Below are 27754 nucleotides of genomic sequence, written 5' to 3'. Positions count from 1 at the left end.
GTGTGCGGTATAAACTTCCGGGTCGTCGCTCCCTCAGTAGCGCGCATCCGCGGTTCTGCAGTTTTCGGAGGTTCTGCTGGACCGAGTTCTGCTGGTGTCGGTTCCGAGTGTGTGGCGATGGCGGCTCTTCACCCCGGAGACCCGCAGCTGGTGTCGATGATCGTCAATCACCTGAAGACGGAGGGCCTGTTCGATCAGTTCCGCAGAGACTGCCTGGCGGACGTGGATACAAAGGCAAAACACTCATTTACTTCACAACAACACGACTTTACCATGATTTTACCTCAGGAACCACAGTGATAGCATGGTATTATCTGAAGTGCCAAGTCTCTGATGTTCCCGTCCGATACTATCACAGAACTAATCATGTATTTATTGATAATCGATCACGAGAGTCCTGTGATGAACCGATCAGTTTGGCAGCTCACGGGTTAATGTTAAATCAGTATCGATCAATAATATCAATATCTGCCAATAATATGTCTTAGTAAGATGATATATAAATGATCAGTTTTATGATCAAAGCTCTGTAGTTTTAAAACAAATAATGCAATACAATGATGATTGACAGATGAACAGATAAACCCTCTTCAAAAGCCTGATGATCATATTTGATACTCATGATTTTTATGATAAATGATGTCTGGATAATGAAGTAAACCTGCTTCAGTCCAGCTGAAATATTAACAATATCAAAGTTATTCTCACGTTGATAAACTCAGAGGTCATATTTGACAGCAGAAAGACTGTACAGTTATTCTGAGAGACTTTTACTGGATAAAGAAGGTTATGTTTGATATAGAAGGTTATAGTTTACTCTGTGATGTTTGATATAGAAGGTTATAGTTAATAATCTGTGATGTTGTTCTCTCAGCCGGCGTATCTGCACTTGCGACAGCGAGTCGATAACTTCGTGTCCAATCATCTGGCCAATCACACCTGGAGTCCACAGCTCAACAAGAACCAGCTGAGGAACAGCATCAGACAACTGGTCCTGCAGTACGTGTGTGTGTGTGTGTGTGTGTGTGTGTGTGTGTGTGTGTGTGTGTCTGTGTCTATTAGTGTGTCTCTCTGTCTGTCTGTCCGTCTGTCTATCTCTGTCCATTCGTTTGTCTGTCCGTTTGTTTGTCTGACTTTCTGTCTGTCTGTTCATTTATCTGTCCTTTTCTTTGTCTGTCTGGTCATCTGTCTGTCTGTACTTTTGTTTGTCTGTCCGTTTGTCTATTTGTCCTTTTGACTGTTTGTTTGTCTGTCTATCTGTCTGTCCATTCGTCTGTTTGTCTATCTGTCTGTCCTTTCGTTTGTCTGTTCGTCTTTCTGTCCATTTGTTTGTCTATCTATCTGTCCTTTGTTTGTTTGTTCGTCTGTCTGTCCATTTGTCTGTTTGTCCTTTTGTCTGTTTCTCTGTATGTCCATTTATCTTTCTTTACTTTTGTTTGTCTGTCCGTTTGTCTATTTGTCCTTTTGTTTGTTTTTTGTCTGTCCGTTCGTCTGTCCATTCATTTGTCTGTTTATTTGTCTATATGTCTGTCAATTCGTTTGTCTGTCCTCCCATCTCTTTCTCTCTCACGTCCTCCTCCTGTGTGTGTGTGTGTGTGTGTGTGTGTCAGGTCTGGTATGCTGGAGCAGGGAGTGGACCGGATCGTGGCTCAGGTCGTGGACCCGAAGGTCCATCACACGTTTCGTCCGCAGGTCGAGCGAATCGTCCGGAGGTTTCTGTCTCCCAACAGCCACGTGGAGGAGGACGAACTTCCTGCTGTAGCCCCGCCCCTTCCTGTGGAGAACCCGGAGCCGCTGACTGCAGATGAAGGAAATGATGCGGGTCAGCGTCTCTCATATTATTATATCACTGCAATTATGATGTTCTTCCTCAGAGATTCTGTCTCGTTTTCCAGCACTAATATCTAAACATTTTCAAATCAAGACACATGTACTGGAGAAGAAGCAGGACTGAAGATATTAAGTTTGGTCTAATATTTTTATTTTACACTTATAATTTTCAGTTTTGTTCTTTTTTTTTTGTGAGAACTTTTGTGGTTTTCCGGTCACACTTCTGTAAAAGACATTCTGAGTCTCAGTGAGTTTTAAATTCCCTAGTTAAAGGTGCAGTGTGTAATATTCAGGAGGATCTGTTGACAGAAATGCAATATCATATACATAACTATGTTTCAGTGGTGTATAAAGACCTTACGTAATAAACCGTTGTGTTTTATTAGCTTAGAATTAGGCATCTCTCTCTACACACACCGCGGGTCCACTTACATTGACATGTTTCTACGGTGGCCCTGAACGGACAAACGCGTTTCGTCACTATGTTGTTCTTCATGATAAGAAGCTTCAGCTAAAGTCAGCGAATAAACACTGACACAATGATGAACAAGTCACAATAATATTCACAATAACATCGTTTTAGTGAATAATGAAGTAAACATAATTTCTTAATTTATCTTTGTAAAGAAACCGCTTCACTGGCTACTCTCTGCTGTCTCAGACAACGACATCACTTCCTGTCGCAGATGCTGCTAAACTTACACACTGCACTTTTAAATAAAGGCCAGCAAAAGGAATAAGTAATAAAGCAGCAGATGTTTGAGACGGTTGTCCTCAGTTTCTCTGATCTGTGTTGTTGTCCTCCAGCTGCGAGTTCCAGCGCTGATGTTCAGATCCAGACCAGCGTTTCAGACCCGATCCACGATCCCACAGAGAACGACATGATGGACATCAGCCTCCCTGAGGAAGAGGAGGAGGAGCGCGAAGAGATGAAAGAGGAGGAGAAGGAGGAGTCTGGGAACGATGGAGGAGAAGCAGAAGAACAGGTGCAGGAGGAGGAGGAGAGCAGTAAATCCTCAGGGAAGCTGAGAGAGGAGAACCGGGAACCGGACCCGCTGAAACCCTGCAGTGTGAAGCAGAAGACCAGAGAGCGGCTGAGAGAAGGTACGACAACACCACAGACTCTCAGTCCCGGTTTACAGCGCTAATGCTGTGTTCACACCCAACGCCAGTGTAATTATTAGCGCGAGTAGATTACATGCAAAGTTCTTTGCTTTTGGTGTGAATACACCATAATATCCAAACATTCTTAAATCAAGATACATTCACTGGAGAAGAACAGTGTTGTTGAAAAATGAACAAATTTATGCTTGGAAACAATATATAAAATCTGCCAATTTCTAAATGCAGTGTTTACATGAGCGCTGAACATGTGATCGGGGTTGATGTGTGTGTGTGTGTGTATATGTTTCACAAGCTTCAAATCGGAATATATTCTGACATGCGCTCACTGCATGAATATACAGTTTCCTGATGTTTGCGCATTATAACTATTCTCATTAGTTCTTTATTTGTTTTAAACAGCAGACTTAATATTTATCCATTTCTGGTCATAATTTGGAGATAATGAGCTAAAAAGGAATAAATCACTCCTTTCAATCCAATAGAAACGTCATTGGGATCGATCTCAGTCGGATTGATTAAGGTATTTTACATGAAGGCTTTTCAGTCCGATTTATGACGGATTAATCTGGTTGCATGTAAACGCAGCCACTGATACACTTGTTTATCAATTTATGGTATCATTTCCTAAGGTTCATGTATTAATACTTTTATGTGTTCGTTCATATGTCCTACGGTTCACGAAAAAATTCATATTTTTGTGGAAACCATGATGCATTTAATTTTTCTGGATTCTTTGATGAATAGAAAGTTCAAAAGAACAGCATTTATCTGAAATATAATCTTTTGTAACATAAAAGTCTTTACTGGCACTTCTGATCAATTTAATGTGTTCTTGATGAATAAAAGTATTCATTATTTAGGGTGACCATATTCCAGGACATGTCCGGCCGGGATTTCGAGATCGCCCAAAATATCAGGGATACGGCTTTTGCTTTCTCGTCGCCATTCATTTTGTTTACATGCACACCTTTTGATTCAATATGACTGAATTAATTCTGATTGGTGAATCTGAATGTAGTGTTTACATGAACGCTAAGCAAGTGATCGGTTGATGTGCGTTTTAGCATTGCTAAGAAAATTCCTGTGTTTTCGTCTCGATCGGGATCCATGTGAAGCAGAATGCATGACCTGCAAAGCTGGCACGTACGTGTCAGTAGTGTTGCTTTCGTCAACGAAAATTATGACGAAATATTGTCGTCAACGAACCGTTATCACCTGACGAAAACGAGACGAGACTAGACGTAAATGCATGGTCATGTGACGGTGACTAAAATACATGTATAATGCAATATCGTTGACGAATAAAAACGAGACTAAATGTGGTTTAAAAAATAAAAACTATGCTAAAATGTCTCTTCATTTTCGTTGACCAAAACGAGACGAGACGAAATGTAACGTCACGACGAATGAGAGAGTTGTGCGTGAACCCATAGCTTTGTCGGCTTTAAATTCTGGATTGCGATCTGGTCACCCGATTATCAGCGAATTTAACCATATATTACTCCATTAGTTATTCTATTAAAATGTCTCATTGATATATTTGACACATTCATAATCATTACTTTTGCTGGTTCTTTGTGACAGCTGTTATGTGCGTTATTGGCAGCGTCTCTTGTTACATGAACACGTCACCGCATCAGCGCCAGAACATGGAGATTTTATTTTAGAGTAGATATAATCGCACAACCTATTCGATATTTTATAATTAAATAAACTAATCGAATATCCAAAAATCGTGACTCATCCCTGCATGGAATCTCTTGTTTCTTTTCCCAAATCTTCACTCACGTCTCACCCATTTTCTAAAGGGATTATAAACGTTTCTTGGTTCGCTTTTAATTAGGCCTATTATATTCGTATTCTTTACTGTGGTAAAGTAGAAAAACGCTGTAGGACAGATAGCCTACATTTGTACTTGCATGTCAAATTCTTTTTAACACAGTTTGTGCTTGTTATATTAGACATTGGGCGCGAGTTTAGTTGTAAAGCGCGTTTGACACGTGTGGGTGATTTTTACTTTCACTTTCTCTGGCATCGCAATCTCAAACACAGCCTAAATATCTCGCCCTTGTGGAGGATAAAATTCGCTCTTCAAACCAATTTACATCAAGTAGAAAACACGAAGATATCATAAAGAGATCGAGTTTCCTGCTCGTGTCCCACATCCCTCTCAAAGCGCAGAGTGTATCACGCGTCTTTGTGTGGAAATATAAAACGAGTTTTTTTTTTTAATAACCCCCCAACCACCGCCGTTAGTTGGTCCATTACCGCGGTGGTAAAAAAAACCTGCCACCGTCACAGCCCTAAATATAGGCCTACTAAATAGCCTATAATAAGATAGCCTTGTTTGAAATTATATATTGACTGGGTTAAATAGAATCGCATTACTAAAAAGAGACTAAAATACAATTTTCATTGACTAAAACTAGACTAAAATGTCATCGGTTTTCGTCGACTAAAACTAGACTAAAATGTCATCGGTTTTCGTCGACTAAAACTTGACTAGACTAAAAAGAGTATGAATGTGACTAAAACTAATAAAAACTAAAATGACAGCCTGACACAAAGACTAGACTAAAACTAAAATTAAAACAGGCCGCCAAAAACAACACTACGTGTCAGTGTCAAATATGTAATAATGTAAACATAATGAATGGTGACTGAAAAGCCGAATCCCGGGCATTTTGGGCGATCTCGAAATCCTGGCCAGACATGTCCTGGTTAAACAGGACGTATGGTCACCCTACATTGTTTGATCTTTTATCTTTAACTTAGTGTATTTTATCTTTCCCCAAACATTTGAGTAGTAGTGAATGAGACCACAGTCTGATGACGCATTAAATTTATCAAAAGTGACATTAAAGACTTTTATAATGTTACAAATCATTCTATGTCAAATAAATGCTGTTCTTTTGATCTTTCTATTCAAAGAATCCTGAAAAATAAAATGCATCACAGTTTCCACAAAAATATGAACTGTTTCTTGAGCATCAAATCATCATATTAGAGTGATTTCTGAAGGATCATGTGACACTGAAGACTGGAGTAATGATGCTGAACATTCAGCTTTGATCACAGGAATAAATTACACTTTACTGTATATTCACATAGAGAACAGCTGATTTACATTAGAATAATATTACACAATATTTACAGTATTTTTGATCAAGTAAATGCAGCTTTGGTGAGCAGAAAAATGTTTCGCCAGAGTACTCGCTGGAGGACTCAGATCTGGAGGGTCTCAGTGACATCAGCGTGAGTTCGGTTCACACCAGCGATCTGTCCTCGTTCATCGACAGTGAAGAAGACGAGCCTCTGTGTGAGTCCACTGAGGAGGGAGAGATCAGCTCTGAGGGTGAGTGTGTGTGTGTGTGTGTGTGTGTGTGTGTGTGTATCTATAGTATTTATATCCCTATAAATCATTTATTTTAAGTGGACTTAAATAAATAGTTAATGTGTGTGTGTGTGTGTGTGTAGACGAGGCAGGGCAGAAGACGGGTGAGGACTCTGAGGGCAGCAGGGAGAAGAAGCCTCGCGGTGTGAGACAGGGATACGTACACAAACCGTTCCTGTACTCGCGATATTACAGCGACTCCGATGACGAGGTGACGGTGGAGCAGCGCAGGCGCTCTGTGGTGAGAACACACTGAACAAGGCTAACACAGGTCACTAAAAACAGTCAAAACATTGTTTCTTAAAATAAAAGAACGTAAACTTATTTTATTTCAGCTAGTTGCCAAGGCAAGATTTCTTATTTTAATTTAGTTTAACTTGATTGGACTGAAATACAGGGTTCCTACGCAGTTTGGAAAAGTATGAATTTTGATTTCCAGGTCTGGATAAGAATGGAAAAGAGAACACGAGAGTATGGAAAAATATTTATGCTTCCAAACTATTGCTCCTATTCAGTTTTCTGAATATAAAAGAAAAATCCAATGGAAAAAAGAAAGTGAAATGAAAATAGTCACAGGTGACTGTACTTTATACCAAATATAATGCTGAATATAATTCTGAAAGAAACAATGGTGTTAAATGTGGTCTGAAAAATCAAGAGATTTGGAAATTTAAGTCTTGAAAAGTATGGAATTTTCCATGGGGAAAATGTGTAGGAATCCTGAAAATAGCAAACTAAAACCGAATGGAAACTATGCTTTTAAAAAACAAATAAAAATGTTAAACAAAATTCCTGAAAGTTTAACTAAAATTAAAATGAAATCCAGAAAGTATTAAAAAAAAAACTGATTCAAAATAATAATGAACGCTATAATAGTATCTTAATAATGCTAAATACGGCCTATTGAAATTTTTTGGGTTCGTATTTTCCAAATGTTAGTAGTTTGTATGGAATAAATGTACACATGGAATAAATGTACACGTGCTTCCACATGGAACTGGCACATAAAACAGCAAATGTTTTGTTCAAGGCAAACTGAAATGTTTTTACACAGATATGTTTAACTGATGTATTTACATTAAGTTTCACCTAAATGTATTTTTAAAATGTTTCTCTTGTATTAGTCTTAAGGCAAATCCTCTGTTTTTTCATACACTGGTCATTTTTGCGCTATTTTGCTTCCATAACATGTTTTCTTTAGACTAGTGGAAAGAAAATATCCAAAATACACTTTTAAGTGTCTCTTTTATGGCACTTTATCTATTTGCGTCTGTAGATTTCAGTTATAATACATATCTTTACAAGTTTTTTTCTCCACTTCAGTAACACTTATATATACCAAAACTTAGAGTTTCATTCCCATCTATAATCTGAAGGTTTTTACTGAGGGGTTTGTTCATATATCATTCACACTGATTTATATGACATTTTATACCTAAAACATGGTGGAAAATTATTTTTTCCTGCTCTTGACAGTATTTTCTGATTTATGAAGTGATTTAAAAAGAGAAATCCAAAATCCCTTCTGTAAAAAACTTAATATGTCAACAAAATCAATCAAGAAATTTGAATCTGGCTTTATCCAATGTTCAAATAATGCCTAATTTGCATATTTAAACGGCATATCAGAAAACATTTCATACAATTTATTTTATTTTATTTTTTTTTACAAATCTTAATGTAATCAATTAACTGGGTAAGTATGATGATATATCTTAGTTATTTTTTTAATCCTATTTACCTGGTGTGGCTTGCCTTAAATGTTTTAAATATTTTTTTGTTAAGTGTATGGCTTTTTTATTAATTTGTTCTCACAACAAATATAGCGCTGGAAATATTTTATGAATTTGGGTGATGACACTGCATTTTTAATAACACTATTTACCATTATAATATCAGAATTAATTAGTTAACCAATTGGTGAAATATAAAATACATTTCCTTGATAAACAAAAATAAACTAAAATCAGCCACATAGTCTGTTTTCTTTTTTTCTTCTTTTTTTTTCTTTTTTAAATAGATGACTATTATTCTGAGCATGAGTAATATTATTCTGTAATACTTAACCTAAATAATTTAATTAATCAGAATAGTGGAAAGAAAACATTTAAGTGTTTAATTTATTGCACTATTTGCAATTTGTAGATTTAAAGTACAATTCATATCTTTAAAGGCTTTTTTCTCCACTTCAGCAGCACTTACATACACCAAAACTTACAGTTTCATTCATATCTATATTCTGAAGGTTTTTACTGAGGGGTTTGTTTATTTGCCCTGATTTATATAACATTGTATTCCTAAAACCATGGTGCAAATTTACATTTTAGTTTTGCAGTTTTAGTCATTGTTTTGGTCTTTTGATTTGAAAACATTCTTTGAAATTAGGTCCACATTTCATCATGTTTCTTTCATTAATTTTACTCGGTTTTACTTATTTACAATTTTACATATAATTTTAATCAATGAAATTAAGTTTAGTGGAAAAATTAAATTCAGACAGTTTATATATTAATCATATATCAACATTGAACAAAAACATGGTAAAACCTCAACTCCTGAAATAATGATGTGATAATAAGACGATCATTAAGCATTGTTGTTAATTATTTGTGCTTTATATCACTTGTGCATTTGTCATTTTGTGCAGAAGTGTGTTATTTTAGGTTTATGCTTTCTGAATAATCTCATACATATGGAATTATAGTTAATTAACTCGCTTTGTTCAAAGTTTAGCTTTCGCTCACACAGCTCAACATTATTGACTAGGATTTGGTTATTTCAAACAATAATAATTTTTTTTTTAAAGAATCTTTTCTTTTTAAGAAAGAAAAAGATCCTTTTTAATATTTTTTTTTGTTGTTGTTTTTTTTAGTTTTTATCAACAAAATGTTTTATCATCATAATGCACAATTTTCATCTGGTCTTTGTTGTCTTTGTCAAAATCCCAAACTCCTAAATTTCTTTGACTTCGCAGGCCAAAGAAAAAGAGGAGCGTCTCCTGAAGCGACAGCAGAACCGAGAGCGAATGGAGGAGAAGCGCAGACTGAGAGCAGCGCAGAATGAGGAACAGGGTGTGTGTGTGTGTGTGTGTGTGTGATGGGTAGGGTTAGTGTGTGTGTGTGATGGGTAGGTTTACAGGTTACAGATTGCACAGTATGTGTGTTGGTTTGCATCAACGATCTGATCTCTGACCAGATTTTCTCCCTGCAGACCGTAAGAAACTGGCGGATCAGAGACCGCGGGCCAAAGAGGCTCGGAAAGAGAAGAAGGTCCTGGAGAAGAAAGTGGCTCTGAGCATTCAGAGAAAGAGAGACTCCAGGTCTGTGGGGATTCGCCAACAATACAATTATTCTTATTTTCCTATTATTTTCTAACTTAAGAATAAGGTATTCTGAATTCCCAAAAACATTTCTTAAAAATGTTCTTGCAACGAAACTTCACAACAGAACACTAACTGCATATAATACACATTACGATTACGAGAGATGTGCAATGATTATTGATCATGTAAACCACGATCAGACTTTTTGCTGAAATCAAATAATGAGTCAAATAGGGACCTTGTTTTGAATTTTACACGTTAGTATAGTTTTTGTTAATATTTTGAGTTAGATATTATTTTTATATTTTCTGTTTTCATTTTAATATTAAATTTTTTGTAATTTTGTTCTGTGTTTTGTTTAATGTCAGTAACACTTTACAATAAGGTTGCATTTCTTTTGGTTGCAACACTAGTTACTACCTTAGTTAACATGAACTAACAATGAACAATACTTCTACAGCATTTATTAAACTTGGTTAACGTTAATCTCAACATTTACTAATACATTAAGATTAACATGAACATTTTTATTAACCTTAACAAAAGTTAATAAATGCTGTAATGCTCATTGTTAGTTCAAGTTAGTTAATACATTTGTTAAAAAATTAGACCTTATTGTAAAGTGTTACTAAAATGTTTTATTAAGTTTTAGTTATTTTACTATTTCATCTTAAACTAAAACAAAAATAACAATTGTTGCCTGAGAAAGTAGCTAAAATAAGTAGCTCCGTCTTGAGACTGTCTCTTTAAAATTAACTATTTAAAATATAGGGCACACTAAAAAACTTGATAATTATGAGAAGTTGAAATTGAAATCATTTTTGAAATTTACGCGGAGATGATAATCTTTTTTATTTTATATTTCAACGCTTGCACCTTGGAACCTATTTCAATGTTTGTGTTCTCGAGCCTCAAACACTGTTGTGTTCTAACAGAAAACCTTAATGCGCTCCGGCTGCTCTAAGTTAATAACTAATGATCTTCACAACGGAAGTGAATCAATCAAAACTAACTTTATCTGGACAATAACTTTATTCTAGAGCTGCTGTAAAGCCTAAACAATCTCTGTTACTGTAATCTCCTGTTATCACTGTAAAGCTGCTGTGAAACAATCTATATTGTTAAAGCGCTGTATAAATGAAGGTGACTTGACTCTTTCTTTTAGAAAAGAGGATGACAGGAAGAAAAGTGACACTGAGGGGGATTCGGTCAACAAAGATGTAAGTTTCTCTCGTCTATCATATCAGTTTTTGCTTAGTTGTGTTTGAAACATTTAAACTGTTACAATGTATCTTACAAGGTAACACGATGTAACCTTGCTTGTAACCTTGAATTTGAGGGTATTGGACCTGGAAAGTCCTTGAAAGGTCCTTGAATTTGAAGTTAACCATGGTGTTGGAACCCTGATCAGTCGTGAGCATCTCTGTTTCTCTTCAGGTGAAGTCGGTGAGTCTGAAGTCAGTGCGACGACTGTCCGATCTGGAAGATCAGCGCAAGAAGAAAGCAGACGGCGAGGAGAAACTCCCTGAGAAAAACCGTGTTCACTCCTTCATCTTGGATCTGGAGCTGGGAACCGAGGAACGCCAGAGGACGGCAGGGAAAACAGTTCGGAAAGAAAAGGAGCGCAAGGATAAAGAGAAGGAAAAAGAGCGTCCTGATGAACGACTCAAGCACAAACTCCGAAAGACCGGGGACGGAGACGAGAAAGATGGAGGAACCGCGAGAGGAGCAGCTGATGAGAAGAAGGGGTCAAAGGTCAAGCCGGACCGGAAGAGTTCCGTCTCATCACGAGAGGTCAAGACGATTGTGACGGAAGCTGCGGATGAAGAGAACCTGAAGAAAGGAAAGAGCGAGAAGGAGAAAGCGAAGGGAAGCGGCAAGAGTCTCCGGCGTCTGGACTCCACCGGCTCCTCAGAGGAGAGGTCAGAGGTCGAGGCAGGGTCAGAGGTCAGCCGGAAGAAAGACAAGTACCCTAAAGAGGTCCTGAAGAGGTCAAAGAGTCATCCAGAGGGTAAACCGGGAGAGAAGCTCAAGGTGAGGTCGGAGAGGAAGGATTCGTCGTCGGACAAGAATCATTCGCAGAAATCAATCTCGGAAAACGAGAGCGACATCCGAAAGGTGGAGGCGGGGTCAAAGGTCAGATCCTTATCGGAGAAACACAGGACTAAATCCCAGAGTACTGCAGGAAAATCGGACAAAAAAACCGAAGCCAAGACTAAAACGGGAAAAGAGGAAAGGAAAACCTCAGAGGAGAAAGCGAAGTTAGCAAAGAAAGCAACCGAGAAGAAGTTGCCGAAGGATCCCGAGAGGATATCGGGAGCGAAGGAGGATTTGAGCGCTGGAGATCCCGAATCAGTCTCCAGCACCACAGTTCACCCGAACGACCCGTACGGTGCGCTGAGCGACGTCACTCCCGAATCCGAGGACGAGGGCGTATCAGTGTCAGAGCCCCGCCCCCTGAGCGCTGAAGCCGACGCCCTCCTGAGCCTGATGGACGTGTGCTCCTCCGCCTCGGAGCGCCGGGAGAGCGAAGCGGATCTGAAGATGAAGGAGGCGGCGCTCACGCTGCTCTCCATGGACCCTGACCTTGCGCGCTCCTCGAGTCTCGTCTCAGAGTCTCCGGTCGACGGGAAAACACTCCCTACAGGCACTGGAAGTGTGTCGTGTTACGCTGTGAATGAGCCCCAGGATGCAGGTAGCGTATCGATTACGATAATAGATTGTTCTTAACATTAACCTTTGACCTTCATTCTTCCCTCGCACTTTGTAACACGTATTTATTCGTGGCTTAAGTGCGACAAAAGTCTTAGGGTCTTGGACCCCTCTGATGAACACTCAAATTATTTATTTTTTAAATTCAAAATGACCTGAGGGAAGGCTGAGGGAAAATCATGCACTTTCCACACTTTGCAAAATATCTAGCTCTCGTTTTTTTGTCAATATCGCACACTCTAACACACACAAACACATGCATCATCATATGCATGTGAATAATAAAACCTCATAATAACTGATTTCATCTACTAGCTGCATCTGCTGCCACAGTGGAGCCTATGGAGACGGAGCCTCTGCAGGAAGTGACATCAGAGGTGAGCTCATGACGTCATATCCTCTACAGTCTCAGACTGTTGGGCTTAACTGCACAGAACCGATCTCTGCTGCTTTAACGCTTATTAGCTTAGAACAATCATGAGGTTTTGCTTCAGTTATACATATATTGGGTTTTTTGTTCATGAAATCATTCTTCATGTTGAAGCAGCAGTACTTCATATGCATAGGCTGTATTGCATTTACATTTACTTTTTAATCATTTAGCAGACGCTTTTATCCAAAGTGACTTACAAATGAGGAGAACAATAGAAGCAATTAGACTACCAAGAGGGCAACAAGTATACAAGTGCTGTATCAAGTCTCAGTTAAGGACCGTTCACACCAAGAATGATAACTATAAAGATAACTGTAACGATAACTATATTTGCGTCCACATCAATGAACAATAACGTCTGAGCTCTATTTAAGCTTTATTCTAAGCTTGCGCGCTGCGGTTTCAAAGTATGTACAACGTCATTGAACATGTTTTTGCTGTTCTTCTTGCATTTACACGGCTTGAACCAGAAGATGTCCTCAGCAGGCTGTGTTTTGAGTGAAGCTAGTGTTGTAATTGATCTAATAATCTACAGTGAATTTAGCTGATGTAGTCAATATAGTGGATTAAAAACTTTTTCCATACAGTGGGGAAAAAAATCGTTTTGAAAGTGATATCAATATCAACAATATCGTTCCTCATATCTTTATCGTTATAGTGTGGTGTGAACTATGCAATTCTTTAATATGGAGAACGATTATTAGAACTATATCTTTATCGTTGTCTTTATAGTTATCATTCTTGGAGTGAATCGGCCTTTAGTCTTGTAGGCAAACATCAGTGCTTTGAATTCGATGCGACCGGCTATTGGCAGCCAGTGCAAACTGATGAAGAGAGGAGTGACGTGGGCTTTCTTTGACTCGTTTTTAGACCACCCTGGATCGGTTGCAAAGGCTTGATAGTACATGCCGGAAGGCCCGCTAAGAAAGCATTACAATAGTCCAGTCTGGAGAGAACAAGAGCTTGGACAAGGAGTTGTGTGGCCTACTCTGATACGAAAGGTCTAATCTTCCTAATGTTGTATAAAGCAAATCTGCAGGACCAGGCCGTTGTAGTAAAATGGTCTTTGAAGCTTAACTGATCATCAATCACAACTCAAAGATTCCTGGCTGACCTTGATGGACTTATGGATGATGAACCTACAGTTGAATGGAGTTGTAGTAATTGTCGGGTTGCCTGAGACCACAAGCAGTTCTGTCTTTGCAAAGTTGAGTTATCCAGCAAGAACTGTCTGTCAGACAGGCTGCAATGCTAACAGGTACCGTTGGATCAACTAGTTGGAATGAGAAGTAGAGTTGAGTGTCATCAGCATAGCAGTGATAGGATAAACCATGTTTCTGAATAACAGATCCTAGTGATGACATGTAGATGGAGAAGAGAAGCGTTCCCAGCACTGAGCCCTGAGGCACTCCAGTAGCTAGATGATAACAGTGATGGGATAAACCATGTTTCTGAATAACAGATCCTAGTGATGACATGTAGATGGAGAAGAGAAGCGGTCCCAGCACTGAGCCCTGAGGCACTCCAGTAACTAGATGATAACAGTGATGGGATAAACCATGTTTCTGAATAACAGATCCTAGTGATGACATGTAGATGGAGAAGAGAAGCGTTCCCAGCACTGAGCCCTGAGGCACTCCAGTAACTAGATGATAACAGTGATGGGATAAACCATGTTTCTGAATAACAGATCCTAGTGATGACATGTAGATGGAGAAGAGAAGCGGTCCCAGCACTGAGCCCTGAGGCACTCCAGTAACTAGATGATAACAGTGATGAGATAAACCATGTTTCTGAATAACAGATCCTAGTGATGACATGTAGATGGAGAAGAGAAGCGGTCCCAGCACTGAGCCCTGAGGCACTCCAGTAACTAGATGACAACAGTGATAGGATAAACCATGTTTCTGAATAACAGATCCTAGTGATGACATGTAGATGGAGAAGAGAAGCGGTCCCATAACAGATCCTAGTGTTGTCATGTAGATGTAGAAGAGAAGCGGTCCCAGCACTGAGCCCTGAGGCACTCCAGTAGCTAGATGATAACAGTGATGGGATAAACAATGTTTCTGAATAACAGATCCTAGTGATGACATGTAGATGGAGAAGAGAAGCGGTCCCAGCACTGAGCCCTGAGGCACTCCAGTAGCTAGATGATAACAGTGATGGGATAAACCATGTTTCTGAATAACAGATCCTAGTGATGACATGTAGATGGAGAAGAGAAGCGTTCCCAGCACTGAGCCCTGAGGCACTCCAGTAACTAGATGATAACAGTGATGGGATAAACCATGTTTCTGAATAACAGATCCTAGTGATGACATGTAGATGGAGAAGAGAAGCGGTCCCAGCACTGAGCCCTGAGGCACTCCAGTAACTAGATGACAACAGTGATAGGATAAACCATGTTTCTGAATAACAGATCCTAGTGATGACATGTAGATGGAGAAGAGAAGCGGTCCCAGCACTGAGCCCTGAGGCACTCCATTAGCTAGATGACAACAGTGATAGGATAAACAATGTTTCTGAATAACAGATCCTAGTGATGACATGTAGATGGAGAAGAGAAGCGTTCCCAGCACTGAGCCCTGAGGCACTCCAGTAGCTAGATGATAACAGTGATGGGATAAACAATGTTTCTGAATAACAGATCCTAGTGATGACATGTAGATGGAGAAGAGAAGCGGTCCCATAACAGATCCTAGTGTTGTCATGTAGATGTAGAAGAGAAGCGGTCTCAGCACTGAGCCCTGAGGCACTCCAGTAGCTAGATGATAACAGTGATTGGATAAACAATGTTTCTGAATAACAGATCCTAGTGATGACATGTAGATGGAGAAGAGAAGCGGTCCCAGCACTGAGCCCTGAGGCACTCCAGTAGCTAGATGATAACAGTGATGGGATAAACCATGTTTCTGAATAACATATCCTAGTGATGACATGTAGATGGAGAAGAGAAGCGGTCCCAGCACTGAGCCCTGAGGCACTCCAGTAGCTAGATGACAACAGTGATAGGATAAACCATGTTTCTGAATAACAGATCCTAGTGATGACATGTAGATGGAGAAGAGAAGTGGTCCCAGCACTGAGCCCTGAGGCACTCCAGTAGCTAGATGATAACAGTGATGGGATAAACCATGTTTCTGAATAACATATCCTAGTGATGACATGTAGATGGAGAAGAGAAGCGGTCCCAGCACTGAGCCCTGAGGCACTCCAGTAGCTAGATGACAACAGTGATAGGATAAACCATGTTTCTGAATAACAGATCCTAGTGATGACATGTAGATGGAGAAGAGAAGCGGTCCCAGCACTGAGCCCTGAGGCACTCCAGGAGCTAGATGACAACAGTGATAGGATAAACCATGTTTCTGAATAACAGATCCTAGTGATGACATGTAGATGGAGAAGAGAAGCAGTCCCAGCACTGAGCCCTGAGGCACTCCAGTAACTAGATGATAACAGTGATGGGATAAACCATGTTTCTGAATAACAGATCCTAGTGATGACATGTAGATTGAGAAGAGAAGCGGTCCCTGCACTGAGCCCTGAGGCACTCCAGTAGCTAGATGATAACAGTGATGGGATAAACCATGTTTCTGAATAACAGATCCTAGTGATAACATAACATGTAGTGGAGCAAAGAGTGTCTGTAGCACTGTTAGTGTCCAGTGCTGAAAACTGAGCTGGTGGAGGAAGTGAGGATGAAACCATAGAGGATGAGTGCGTGTTGTGTCAGGAGTCAGTTTGAAATTAAAAGTGATGAGGAAGTGGTCTGAGATGTGCAATGGAGTAACTAAAGTGTTGTCCGTGCAGCAGTAGCACATATACACTCACCTAAAGGATTATTAGGAACACCATACTAATACTGTGTTTGACCCCCTTTCGCCTTCAGAACTGCCTTAATTCTATGTGGCATTGATTCAACAAGGTGCTGAAAGCATTCTTTAGAAATGTTGGCCCATATTGATAGGATAGCATCTTGCAGTTGATGGAGATTTGTGGGATGCACATCCAGGGCACGAAGCTCCCGTTCCACCACATCCCAAAGATGCTCTATTGGGTTGAGATCTGGTGACTGTGGGGGCCATTTTAGTACAGTGAACTCATTGTCATGTTCAAGAAACCAATTTGAAATGATTCGAGCTTTGTGACATGGTGCATTATCCTGCTGGAAGTAGCCATCAGAGGATGGGTACATGGTGGTCATAAAGGGATGGACATGGTCAGAAACAATGCTCAGGTAGGCCGTGGCATTTAAACGATGCCCAATTGGCACTAAGGGGCCTAAAGTGTGCCAAGAAAACATCCCCCACACCATTACACCACCACCACCAGCCTGCACAGTGGTAACAAGGCATGATGGATCCATATTCTCATTCTGTTTACGCCAAATTCTGACTCTACCATCTGAATGTCTCAACAGAAATCGAGACTCATCAGACCAGGCAACATTTTTCCAGTCTTCAACTGTCCTATTTTGGTGAGCTTGTGCAAATTGTAGCCTCTTTTTCCTATTTGTAGTGGAGATGAGTGGTACCCGGTGGGGTCTTCTGCTGTTGTAGCCCATCCGCCTCAAGGTTGTGCGTGTTGTGGCTTCACAAATGCTTTGCTGCATACCTCGGTTGTAACGAGTGGTTATTTCAGTCAAAGTTGCTCTTCTATCAGCTTGAATCAGTCGGCCCATTCTCCTCTGACCTCTAGCATCAACAAGGCATTTTCGCCCACAGGACTGCCGCATACTGGATGTTTTTCCCTTTTCACACCATTCTTTGTAAAACCTAGAAATGGTTGTGCGTGAAAATCCCAGTAACTGAGCAGATTGTGAAATACTCAGACCGGCCCGTCTGGCACCAACAACCATGCCACGATCAAAATTGCTTAAATCACCTTTCTTTCCCATTCTGACATTCAGTTTGGAGTTCAGGAGATCGTCTTGACCAGGACCACACCCCTAAATGCATTGAAGCAACTGCCATGTGATTGGTTGATTAGATAATTGCATTGAGAAATTGAACAGGTGTTCCTAATAATCCTTAGTGTAGACAAGGTCCAGTTGGTTACCTGATTGGCAACAAAAAATGTGATCACACTGTTCGCCTCTGCCTCATTCGCTGTTCTGCAGCCGCCTGCTGTCTTCTACTTTGGAGATGAGTCGTTTTGCATGTAAAACAAGCCTAATTTATCAGGTTCATCCTGTGAGTTCTTCTGATTGCTGGAGTGTCATATTACTATCTCCTGTAATATGTTGGTGCTTTTCTTTCAGGTGGGGGATGAGCAGACAGATGAAAGAGACAAAGAGAGAGACTCACAAATACTTACAGCAGATGCAGCTGAGCCAACGCAGACCCTCACTGCAGATGCAGCTGAGCCAACGCAGACGCTCACTGCAGACGCAGCTGAGCCAACGCAGACCCTCACTGCAGACGCAGCTGAGCCAACGCAGACCCTCACTGCAGATGTTAATGAGTCCACGCAGGCGCTCACTGCAGACGCAGCTGAGCCAACGCAGACCCTCACTGCAGACGCAGCTGAGCCAACGCAGACGCTCACTGCAGATGTTAATGAGTCCACGCAGGCGCTCACTGCAGACGCAGCTGAGCCAACGCAAGCCCTCACTGCAGACGCAGCTGAGCCAACGCAAGCCCTCACTGCAGACGCAGCTGAGCCAACGCAGACCCTCACTGCAGACGCAGCTGAGCCAACGCAGACCCTCACTGAAGTCGCAGCTGAGCCAACGCAAGCCCTCACTGAAGTCGCAGCTGAACCAACGCAGACGCTCACTGCAGACGCAGCTGAGCCAATGCAGACCCTCACTGCAGACGCAGCTGAGCCAATGCAGACCCTCACTGCAGACGCAGCTGAGCCAACCCAGACACTCACTGCAGATGTGGCTGAGCCAACGCAGACCCTCACTGCAGACGCAGCTGAGCCAACGCAGACCCTCACTGCAGATGCAGCTGAGCCAACCCAGACACTCACTGCAGATGTGGCTGAGCCAACGCAGACCCTCACTGCAGACGCAGCTGAGCCAACGCAGACCCTCACTGCAGACGCAGCTGAGCCAACGCAGACCCTCACTGCAGATGCAGCTGAGCCAACCCAGACCCTCACTGCAGACGCAGCTGAGCCAACGCAGACCCTCACTGCAGACGCAGCTGAGCCAACGCAGACCCTCACTGCAGACGCAGCTGAGCCAACGCAGACCCTCACTGCAGACGCAGCTGAGCCAACGCAGACCCTCACTGCAGACGCAGCTGAATCAACGGCAACAGTCAATGCAGATGTGGCAGAGCCTGCGCACCCCCTCACTGCAGACACAAAGGAGACCGATACAGATGAGCCTGTGCCAACCCTCATAGAAAAAACAGCTGAACTTGCGTCGACATTCTCCGCAGATGCAGCTGAGCCCGCACAGCCCCACAGTGCATACACAGCAGAGCCTGCGCAGATGCTTACAGCAGATACAGTGGAGCCTGCGCAGACCCTTGCTGCAGACACAGGGACAGATGCAAACGAGCCCATGCAGACTCATACAGTAGACACAGTTGAGCCTGCGCAGACAGTCACCACAGATGCAGTTGAGCCTGCGAAGACCGACTCTACAGATGCAGTTGAGCCTGTGCAGACAGTAGCTGAGTCTGCGCAGACACTAGCTGAGCCTACGCAGACAGTCACCACAGATGCAGTTGAGCCTACGCAGACAGTCACCACAGATGCAGTTGAGCCTGCGCAGACAGTAGCTGAGTCTGCGCAGACAGTAGTTGAGTCTGCGCAGACACTAGCTGAGCCTACGCAGACAGTCACTACAGATGCAGATGAGCCTGCGCAGACAGTAGTTGAGTCTGCGCAGACAGTAGCTGAGCCTACGCAGACAGTCACTACAGATGCAGTTGAGCCTGCGCAGACCGACTCTACAGATGCAGGTTAGTGACAGTGATGATCAGGAGTGTGTGATTCTGATTGTGAGTGTGTGATTATCTCAGTGTAACCCATGCGTTTGATGCAGGCAGCGCATCCGTCTCAGACGAGCAGGAACAGAAGTCGTCAGACGCCTCTGAGACGGTAACGAATCAGAATCGTTTCATCAGCAGATATTACGCAGGAAATCATGCTCATGTCATTAATGCTCATGACTTTGTCTGATCAGGTGGAGCAGACAGAGAGCGGCACACGGAGAGGACGATCATCTGCTCAGAGGGCAGGTGTGTGTGTGTGTGTGTGTGTATGTAAAATAACACAGGGCTCCAACAAATGTTTCAAGTGGTTTCCCCAAATTTAACTGAAAATGCAACTTTTGCAATGACTTATACAGTTTCAAATAGTCTGGAGCCCTGTAACATGTTTCCTGAATGACTAATGTGTAGAATCTTAAATTAAACTTTCTTTATCTGACTGCAGCAATTCAAACCAAAACCGATAATGAAAAAGAGCAAACGTCCAATAAAGAGGTGAGTTTTCTTTGCGCACATTCTCTCTCTCTCTCTCTCTCTCTCTCTCTGTTCTTCTATTAAAGTGTGTGATGTGTCTGACAGTGTGATGATGATGATGATGATGATGATGAAGATGATGAAGAGAGATCTGGAGTGAGCAGGACTCCACGCAGAGGAAGATCCTCCAAAGCATCTGATGTTCCTCAGAGAGAAACGCGTAAGAGTCTCCGTTCACATGCTGTGAGCTGTTCTCCGCACACGCTCCGGGTCATGTGACCGTTTTTCTGCTCTTTCCCATCAGGCTCTGCTTTACAACCGAAGGAGGCGGAGCCAGCTGTGGAGGAGGAGCCAAAAGAGGTGTTTATATTCTTCAGTTTTGATTTAAAGAAAAAAGACCCTTGATTCACTTGATTCTAATTTTTAAAAGATTAATTTTAACTCTTTTAATAACTATTGTCTTTTTCCTTATTTTTTGTCGAGTTTGTTGACCAGCAAGACTTCCACACAATAGTCAGTTTGAAAAATATTATTAGTACATGTAGTATTTATGTGAATATACAAAGATTCGGTGTAATCATTATCATGCCAAATTTTTACAGAAAAATTTACTTTCAGGAATATTTTATGTTTATGATGAAAATGAGACACGAGATAACGTCTGTCTCTCAGAGTCACTGCTATTTCTATACTATTAAAATATTTATTCATATTTTGAATTGGCTTTTATTTTTGTATTTTCAGTTTTCATTTTAATTTGGTTTGTTTTAGTCATGTTAGGTGCTTTTACTAATTTTTGGTAGTTTTTGGTCTATTTCTATTTAGCTTTAATTTATATTTACTAAGTAAGTACTATAAGTACTTCAACTTATTTCAGTTCGTTTCCAAGGCATTTCTAAATTTTTATATACATTTAAGTTAAAAAATTATTTTATTTTTTAATAATTATATATATATTTTTTATTTCATCTTTATTTCAATTAAGCCAAGACGCTACATTCACTGTTTAGTTTTGAGATTTTTGGTTTATTTTGCCTTCATAACATAATTTTTTTTCAGACTGGTAAAAAGAAAACATCCAAAATACACATTTTATCGCACTTTATCTATTTGAGTCTGTAAATTTCAATTACAATACATATCTTTACAGGATTTTTTCTCCACTTCAGCAGAACTTGTAAATACAAAAACTTACAGTTTCATTCATATCTATATTCTGAAGATTTTTACTGAGGGGTTTGTTCATATATCATTCACACTGATTTATATGACATTTTATTCCTAAAAACTGTGAAAATGTGTTTTTTCTGTCTGTTGACAGTATTTCCTGATTTATGGAGTGATAAAAAGAGAAATCCAGAATCCCTTCTGTAAAAACCTTCAACTCTAATGTGTCAACAAACTCAGATAATAATTTTGAACCTGGCTTTATCCAATGTTCAGATTAATGTTCTGGAAATATATGCAAATTAGTGCATATTTCATGAGACAATGTCTCATATGCATATTTAAACATTTAATAAAACTGTAATACAAAAAAATTGTTGTATATCCACTGGGGAAGTATGTGATGTACATTAGTTAACATGTTCACCCTATTCACCTGTAGGGTCTGGCCTTCACAATTTTTATTTTTATTTTTTAAATTTCACTTTTTTAATCAACAACAAAGCAGAAGTCGTTAATTTAAAGATTAAATTAACCTGAAAGTTGCTTTCAGAAGTTAAATTGAAATGTCTGAGAGAAATGTCATGAGCATATATTATACCAAATCTTAGACGACGAGGAGATGTTTATTCCAGGTCATGTGATCAGTGTTTTAACGCTTCATAGTTTGGTCTTTGATGGGACTGAAGTGTTTTTGTTGATTTTATTATCAGGGTCGCAGGAGTCGACGCTCCACTGCTCAGATCAGAGACGCTCCCTCAGGTGAGAGTCTGAAACACACACACACACACACACACACACATACACACACACACACACACACACACACACACACACACACAGAGACTCTCACTCACTCACACACACACACTCTTTCTCTGTCTCTCTCTCTCTCTCTCTCTCTCTCCCTCACACACACACACACACACACACACACTTTCTGTTTGTGTAGATGATCAGGTTCTCTCTCTCTGCAGTGAAACCTGCACTGAAGCGCAAGAGATCATCAGACGAGCTTCTGTGTTCCACAGCAGAACCAGAACCGTCAGCCAAACACAGGAGCGATGAAGGTCAGTGTGTGTAAAGCAGCGTGTGTGTAATCCAGTGTCCGTTCAGTAACAGTGTGTGTAAAACAGCAGTCAGAAGCTCACACTGAACGAAGCCTGAATGGTCGTGTTTGATTTCTCTCAGCGAGTGTGTGTGAAGATCAGGACGTGATCAAAGCCAGCGAAGAAGACGAGGAGAGGAAAGATGAGGAAGAGGTGTGTGTGAGTGAACAAACACTCCTGACGCTAAACCATCAGACATATGCTGAATCACTGACTGACGTGTGTGTGTGTGTGTGTGTGTGTGTGTGTGTGTGTGTGTTCAGCGGAAACCTGCCCGCCGCGGACGACCCTCCAAAGCGTCCTCCACTGACGACTCGGGTAGGAGAGCCGTGATATTACATCATAACTGTAATTAATAAATGATCATCCTCACGCCTGGAGGAAATTAAAAGGCATCGTTATAGTTAAAGTATTAAGACCCATTATACTGTGAAGAATTTAAATTTGAAATATGTTGAAAATATCTAATTTTTATTAAGTTAAATTATTACTTTTTTTACTCACTGTTATAGTTACTATATATACTCATTTATTCACTTTATTTTAATCCATTTTAATTTAATATTTTACTTATTTTAATGTATATATTTCAATCAATTGCTTATTTATTTTTAAGCTAATTTTGATTTTGATTAAATGTTGTTGTTACTCATAGTACTTTTATAGTACAGTATTTATTAAATTATGTGTATATGCATTTATTTTAATCTATTTCTTACTCATTTGCTTATTTAATTCATTGTTTTTTATTTTCTTTCTTTTAATATAATTCATTACATTTTTCATGTTTATTTTAATCTAGTATTTTGATTGATTTGACTTGCTCGGTACAGTACTGCATGTATTAATTTATTTACTAATCTAATCTAATCTTTATTTATTTTTTTACTCATTAATTAATTAATTATTCTTTTTAATAGTTTTCATCTAATGTTTATTTGTCAATCAAATTTTTGAATACATGATTACAGTTTTTCTTTCTTGTTATAGTACTTTATCAATTGACTCTTTTTTACATTTCTATTTATTTATTTTATACTTTAAGCATTTTTTTATTTTTATATAATTATTTTGTTTTAATCCATTTATTTTATTTTAATTGATTACATTGTATTTTATTACTCTTCGTACTGCTACAGTACTGTTGATTTAAATATTTTTATCCATTTTAATTTTTTTCTCATTTATTTGAATCTGTTTATTTTTTTGTTTAAATCAAATGTTTCTTATTTTAATCTCATTTGATACATATACACTTACATTTAATACATTTTTTATTTTATTAGTGTTTAATGAGTGATTGTGGAGGATGTTGAGTGTGTTCCTGCCGTTCACAGACACCGGAGCGTCCGAGAGAAGAGAGGGAGAAAAGGAGGAGGACGAGGAGGAGACGAAAACACGAGCGACGACCCGAGCCGCGTCCCGTCTGGAGGCAGAGAAGTACTGATACACACTCTCTCACACACACCCCTCACACACTCTGGATCCTCACACACTCCAGCCTTCTCATCAGTGAATCATTGCTCATCTGTGTGATGTGTGTTTCAGGAATAAACCCAGCAAGCCGTCGACTCGAGCTCTGAGTAAGCTGAGCGGGAAAGAGGAGCACTCCCCGAACACACGGTGTGTCTCTGTCCTGAGCGACAGCTTGGAGCTTTTAAAACTCTCTCCATCTAAACTAGGGCTGTCAAAATGGCTGAAAACCTAAATTCGAATTTCTTTCTTAAATATTAGCAAAATTTAAATTATATTCAAATACTTAAAGGGATAGTTCAGCCAAAGATGAAAATCAGCCCAGGATTTACTCTCCCTCAACTCATCCTAGGTGTATCTCTCAGACAAACACAATCAGAGTTATATTAAAGTGCATCCGTCCATCATAAAAGTGCACATGGTTGCAGCGAGTCATAATGAAATATGAAATATCATAAGTCATAAGGTTTTGGTTTCTTTCCACTGTCTTCTTTCCCACAGTTGAGTAAAGTTGGCAATAAACTCACGGATTCGAACGTCACGAATCAATATATTGTGTGCTAAACGTTGTTACTACTAGTGGTCGACCGATATGGGATTTTTAATGGCCGATGCCGATATTGAGAAAGCAATCTGGCCGATATGAGGCCGATATGAGGCCGATACAATACATGTGAATACAGTAAATGAGAGACATAAAGAATATTGGTGAAACTAAATGAACATTTATTGTACATACTATTTATGCAAAATTCTTTTTGCAAAAAAAATATTTACTAAGAAATTAAAATGTAAACAAAAAGGTAAGGTAACACTTCAATAAATAAAGTTTTAGTGCAGCTTCTTGTCTGATTTAATATTTACAGTCATTTTTTCAGTCACAAATAATTACTGCTGCTTACTGCAGGTTACAAATAACATTTATCATTAATGAACCAATCTAAACAATATTCATAAATTAATGACAAAATAGTATGTGAAATTACATACATTTGTACAATACATAGTTAAATATAAATCTCACATAGTTTATTTACACTATTTACTTTAAACAGGTTATTTTACTTCAAGTATATTTAAATAATAATGATTTATGTGTTTAGTTTTGCTTGTTTGTTTCTTTAAAACGTTGCAAGCCGTCACGTGTTTGCATGACATACATGGAAATATGAAAATGTATACTACACACGATATTACGCCAATCATGGATAAATAAATACAGTAGATAGTGAATAACATTTTCAAGGATTTATTTTCAAACGTAATATTATTACATAGTGTTCTCCTCTCATCCACCTCACGCAACCACTGATCTGTAATGCACGCGAGTGACGCATTTTTTGTATTTTTTACAGTCTATGGACGTGACCCAGCTTTTCCGTGCACGCGAGTCCGTTGGAAAACAGCGTCTAGTTTAAATGTAACCCGAGAACAACGCGCGTATCTGAGGAACAGCCAGTCACCGGATTTTTGACTGTTTGTGAAGTAAAATGTTTTCCGTTTTGTTTGAATTCGTTTATATCACATCTGTGACCCCCACTGGAGCTACCGCTGGGCTGCGGATCTGACATATCACGGTACTGTTTGAATAGACTCTGCTGCACGCCGGAGTGTAACACAATGTAGCGTTAGGTTAGAAAGCGAATGCGAATGGTCATTTACTGTGTCTGTCAGATGTCTGCTTCACTTCTGAGTGGCTTGTCTTACGGTGCTGGGTGGAGCAGAACGAGTGTATTCAGTTCATTCACGCTCGCTCTGATCGCGTCAGTGGAAAAAAGCGCTAATGCACAGTCACAAACTGTTTTGAAATATATCGGCCAAACGGAAAGATTTATCGTCCGATGCCGATATCTAAAAAAATCTAAATATCGGCCGATATATCGGTCGACCACTAGTTACTACACAAATATTCACTCACCTAAAGGATTATTAGGAACACCTGTTCAATTTCTCATTAATGCAATTATCTAATCAACCAATCACATGGCAGTTGCTTCAATGCATTTAGAGGTGTGGTCCTGGTCAAGACAATCTCCTGAACTCCAATCTGAATGTCAGAATGGGAAAGAAAGGTGATTTAAGCAATTTTGAGCGTGGCATGGTTGTTGGTGCCAGACGGGCCGGTCTCAGTATTTCACAATCTGCTCAGTTACTGGGATTTTCACGCACAACCATTTCTAGGGTTTACAAAGAATGGTGTGAAAAGGGAAACACATCCAGTATCCGGCAGTCCTGTGGGTGAAAATGCCTTGTTGATGCTAGAGGTCAGAGGAGAATGGGCCGACTGATTCAAGCTGATAGAAGAGCAACTTTGACTGAAATAACCACTCGTTACAACCGAGGTATGCAGCAAAGCATTTGTGAAGCCACAACACGCACAACCTTGAGGCGGATGGGCTACAACAGCAGAAGACCCCACCGGGTACCACTCATCTCCACTACAAATAGGAAAAAGAGGCTACAATTTGCACGAGCTCACCAAAATTGGACAGTTGAAGACTGGAAAAATGTTGCCTGGTCTGATGAGTCTCGATTTCTGTTGAGACATTCAGATGGTAGAGTCAGAATTTGGCGTAAACAGAATGAGAACATGGATCCATCATGCCTTGTTACCACTGTGCAGGCTGGTGGTGGTGGTGTAATGGTGTGGGGGATGTTTTCTTGGCACACTTTAGGCCCCTTAGTGCCAATTGGGCATCGTTTAAATGCCACGGCCTACCTGAGCATTGTTTCTGACCATGTCCATCCCTTTATGACCACCATGTACCCATCCTCTGATGGCTACTTCCAGCAGGATAATGCACCATGTCACAAAGCTCGAATCATTTCAAATTGGTTTCTTGAACATGACAATGAGTTCACTGTACTAAAATGGCCCCCACAGTCACCAGATCTCAACCCAATAGAGCATCTTTGGGATGTGGTGGAACGGGAGCTTCGTGCCCTGGATGTGCATCCCACAAATCTCCATCAACTGCAAGATGCTATCCTATCAATATGGGCCAACATTTCTAAAGAATGCTTTCAGCACCTTGTTGAATCAATGCCACAGAATTAAGGCAGTTCTGAAGGCGAAAGGGGGTCAAACACAGTATTAGTATGGTGTTCCTAATAATCCTTTAGGTGAGTGTATATATAAAAAAAAAAATATTTTTTTTTAATTAACAACACAGCCACACGCGCATCTTGACAGCAAAAAGATTTTATTTATTTTTTTGTTTGTTGTTTTCTACAAATATTCAAATTTTTATTGGACAGCCGTACTCTAAACTATCACACTTCAAGCTTTTACAATTCTCAAGCCAACATCAGAGTTTGTTCACACTGTGTGTGTGTGTGTGTGTGTGTGTGTGTGTGTGTGTGTGTGTGTGTGTGTGTGTGTGTGGCTGAACACACACTCATTCTCTCCCTCTGTGTGTCTCAGGTCGGTGAGAGGACGGAAGCGTGACACCAGTCCTTCACTCTCTCGCACTCGAGGACAGAAACCTGAAGATCCGCCGGCGAAGAGAACCAAACGATGATCACACACTTCTGCTTCTGATCGCCTCATGTTCATGTGTGTTAGTAGTTTCAAGGTCAGAGAGAGTGTGTGTGTGTGAGAGTGTGTGTGTGTGAGAGAGTGTGTGTGTGTGCGAGTGAGCGAGTGTGTGCGTGCGAGTGTCATATTTCTGTCACCATAAAGATGCTCATTCTGTGAATGTCATTATTGTTCCATTTTATATTTTTACCTTTTTATGATAAATTCCAGTATTGATCCGA

General features: G+C 40.1%; 1 protein-coding gene across 1 annotated transcript; it reads left to right on the top strand.

The window, feature by feature from the left end:
- Position 1: 1 nt before the first annotated feature.
- Positions 2-27754, top strand: bod1l1 (biorientation of chromosomes in cell division 1-like 1). Its single transcript, XM_084133018.1, has 24 exons — positions 2-234; positions 875-999; positions 1611-1822; positions 2638-2934; positions 6164-6310; positions 6433-6590; positions 9324-9420; positions 9560-9668; positions 10837-10891; positions 11109-12366; positions 12699-12760; positions 18083-19742; positions 19826-19881; positions 19967-20021; positions 20218-20267; positions 20352-20466; positions 20551-20606; positions 22127-22175; positions 22391-22483; positions 22605-22675; positions 22786-22840; positions 23860-23962; positions 24071-24145; positions 27420-27754. The coding sequence occupies exons 1-24, from the start codon at positions 118-120 to the stop codon at positions 27514-27516; spliced, it is 5172 nt and encodes a 1723-aa protein (XP_083989144.1). The 5' UTR covers positions 2-117; the 3' UTR covers positions 27517-27754.

Source organism: Abramis brama, assembly GCF_963993115.1.
Source record: "Abramis brama genome assembly, chromosome: 13".
NCBI classification, from domain to species: domain Eukaryota; kingdom Metazoa; phylum Chordata; class Actinopteri; order Cypriniformes; family Leuciscidae; genus Abramis; species Abramis brama.
The sequence above is the reverse complement of the archived record's forward strand: the minus strand, read 5'-3'. Positions and strand labels throughout refer to the sequence as shown.

Coding starts and splice junctions, on each gene's coding strand:
- bod1l1 (XM_084133018.1), top strand. CDS start 118: ATGGCGGCTCTTCACCCCGGAGACCCGCAGCTGGTGTCGATGATCGTC. Junction 20,268..20,351: donor AGCAAACGTCCAATAAAGAG/GTGAGTTTTCTT, acceptor TGTGTCTGACAG/TGTGATGATGATGATGATGA. Junction 23,963..24,070: donor TCCCGTCTGGAGGCAGAGAA/GTACTGATACAC, acceptor TGTGTGTTTCAG/GAATAAACCCAGCAAGCCGT.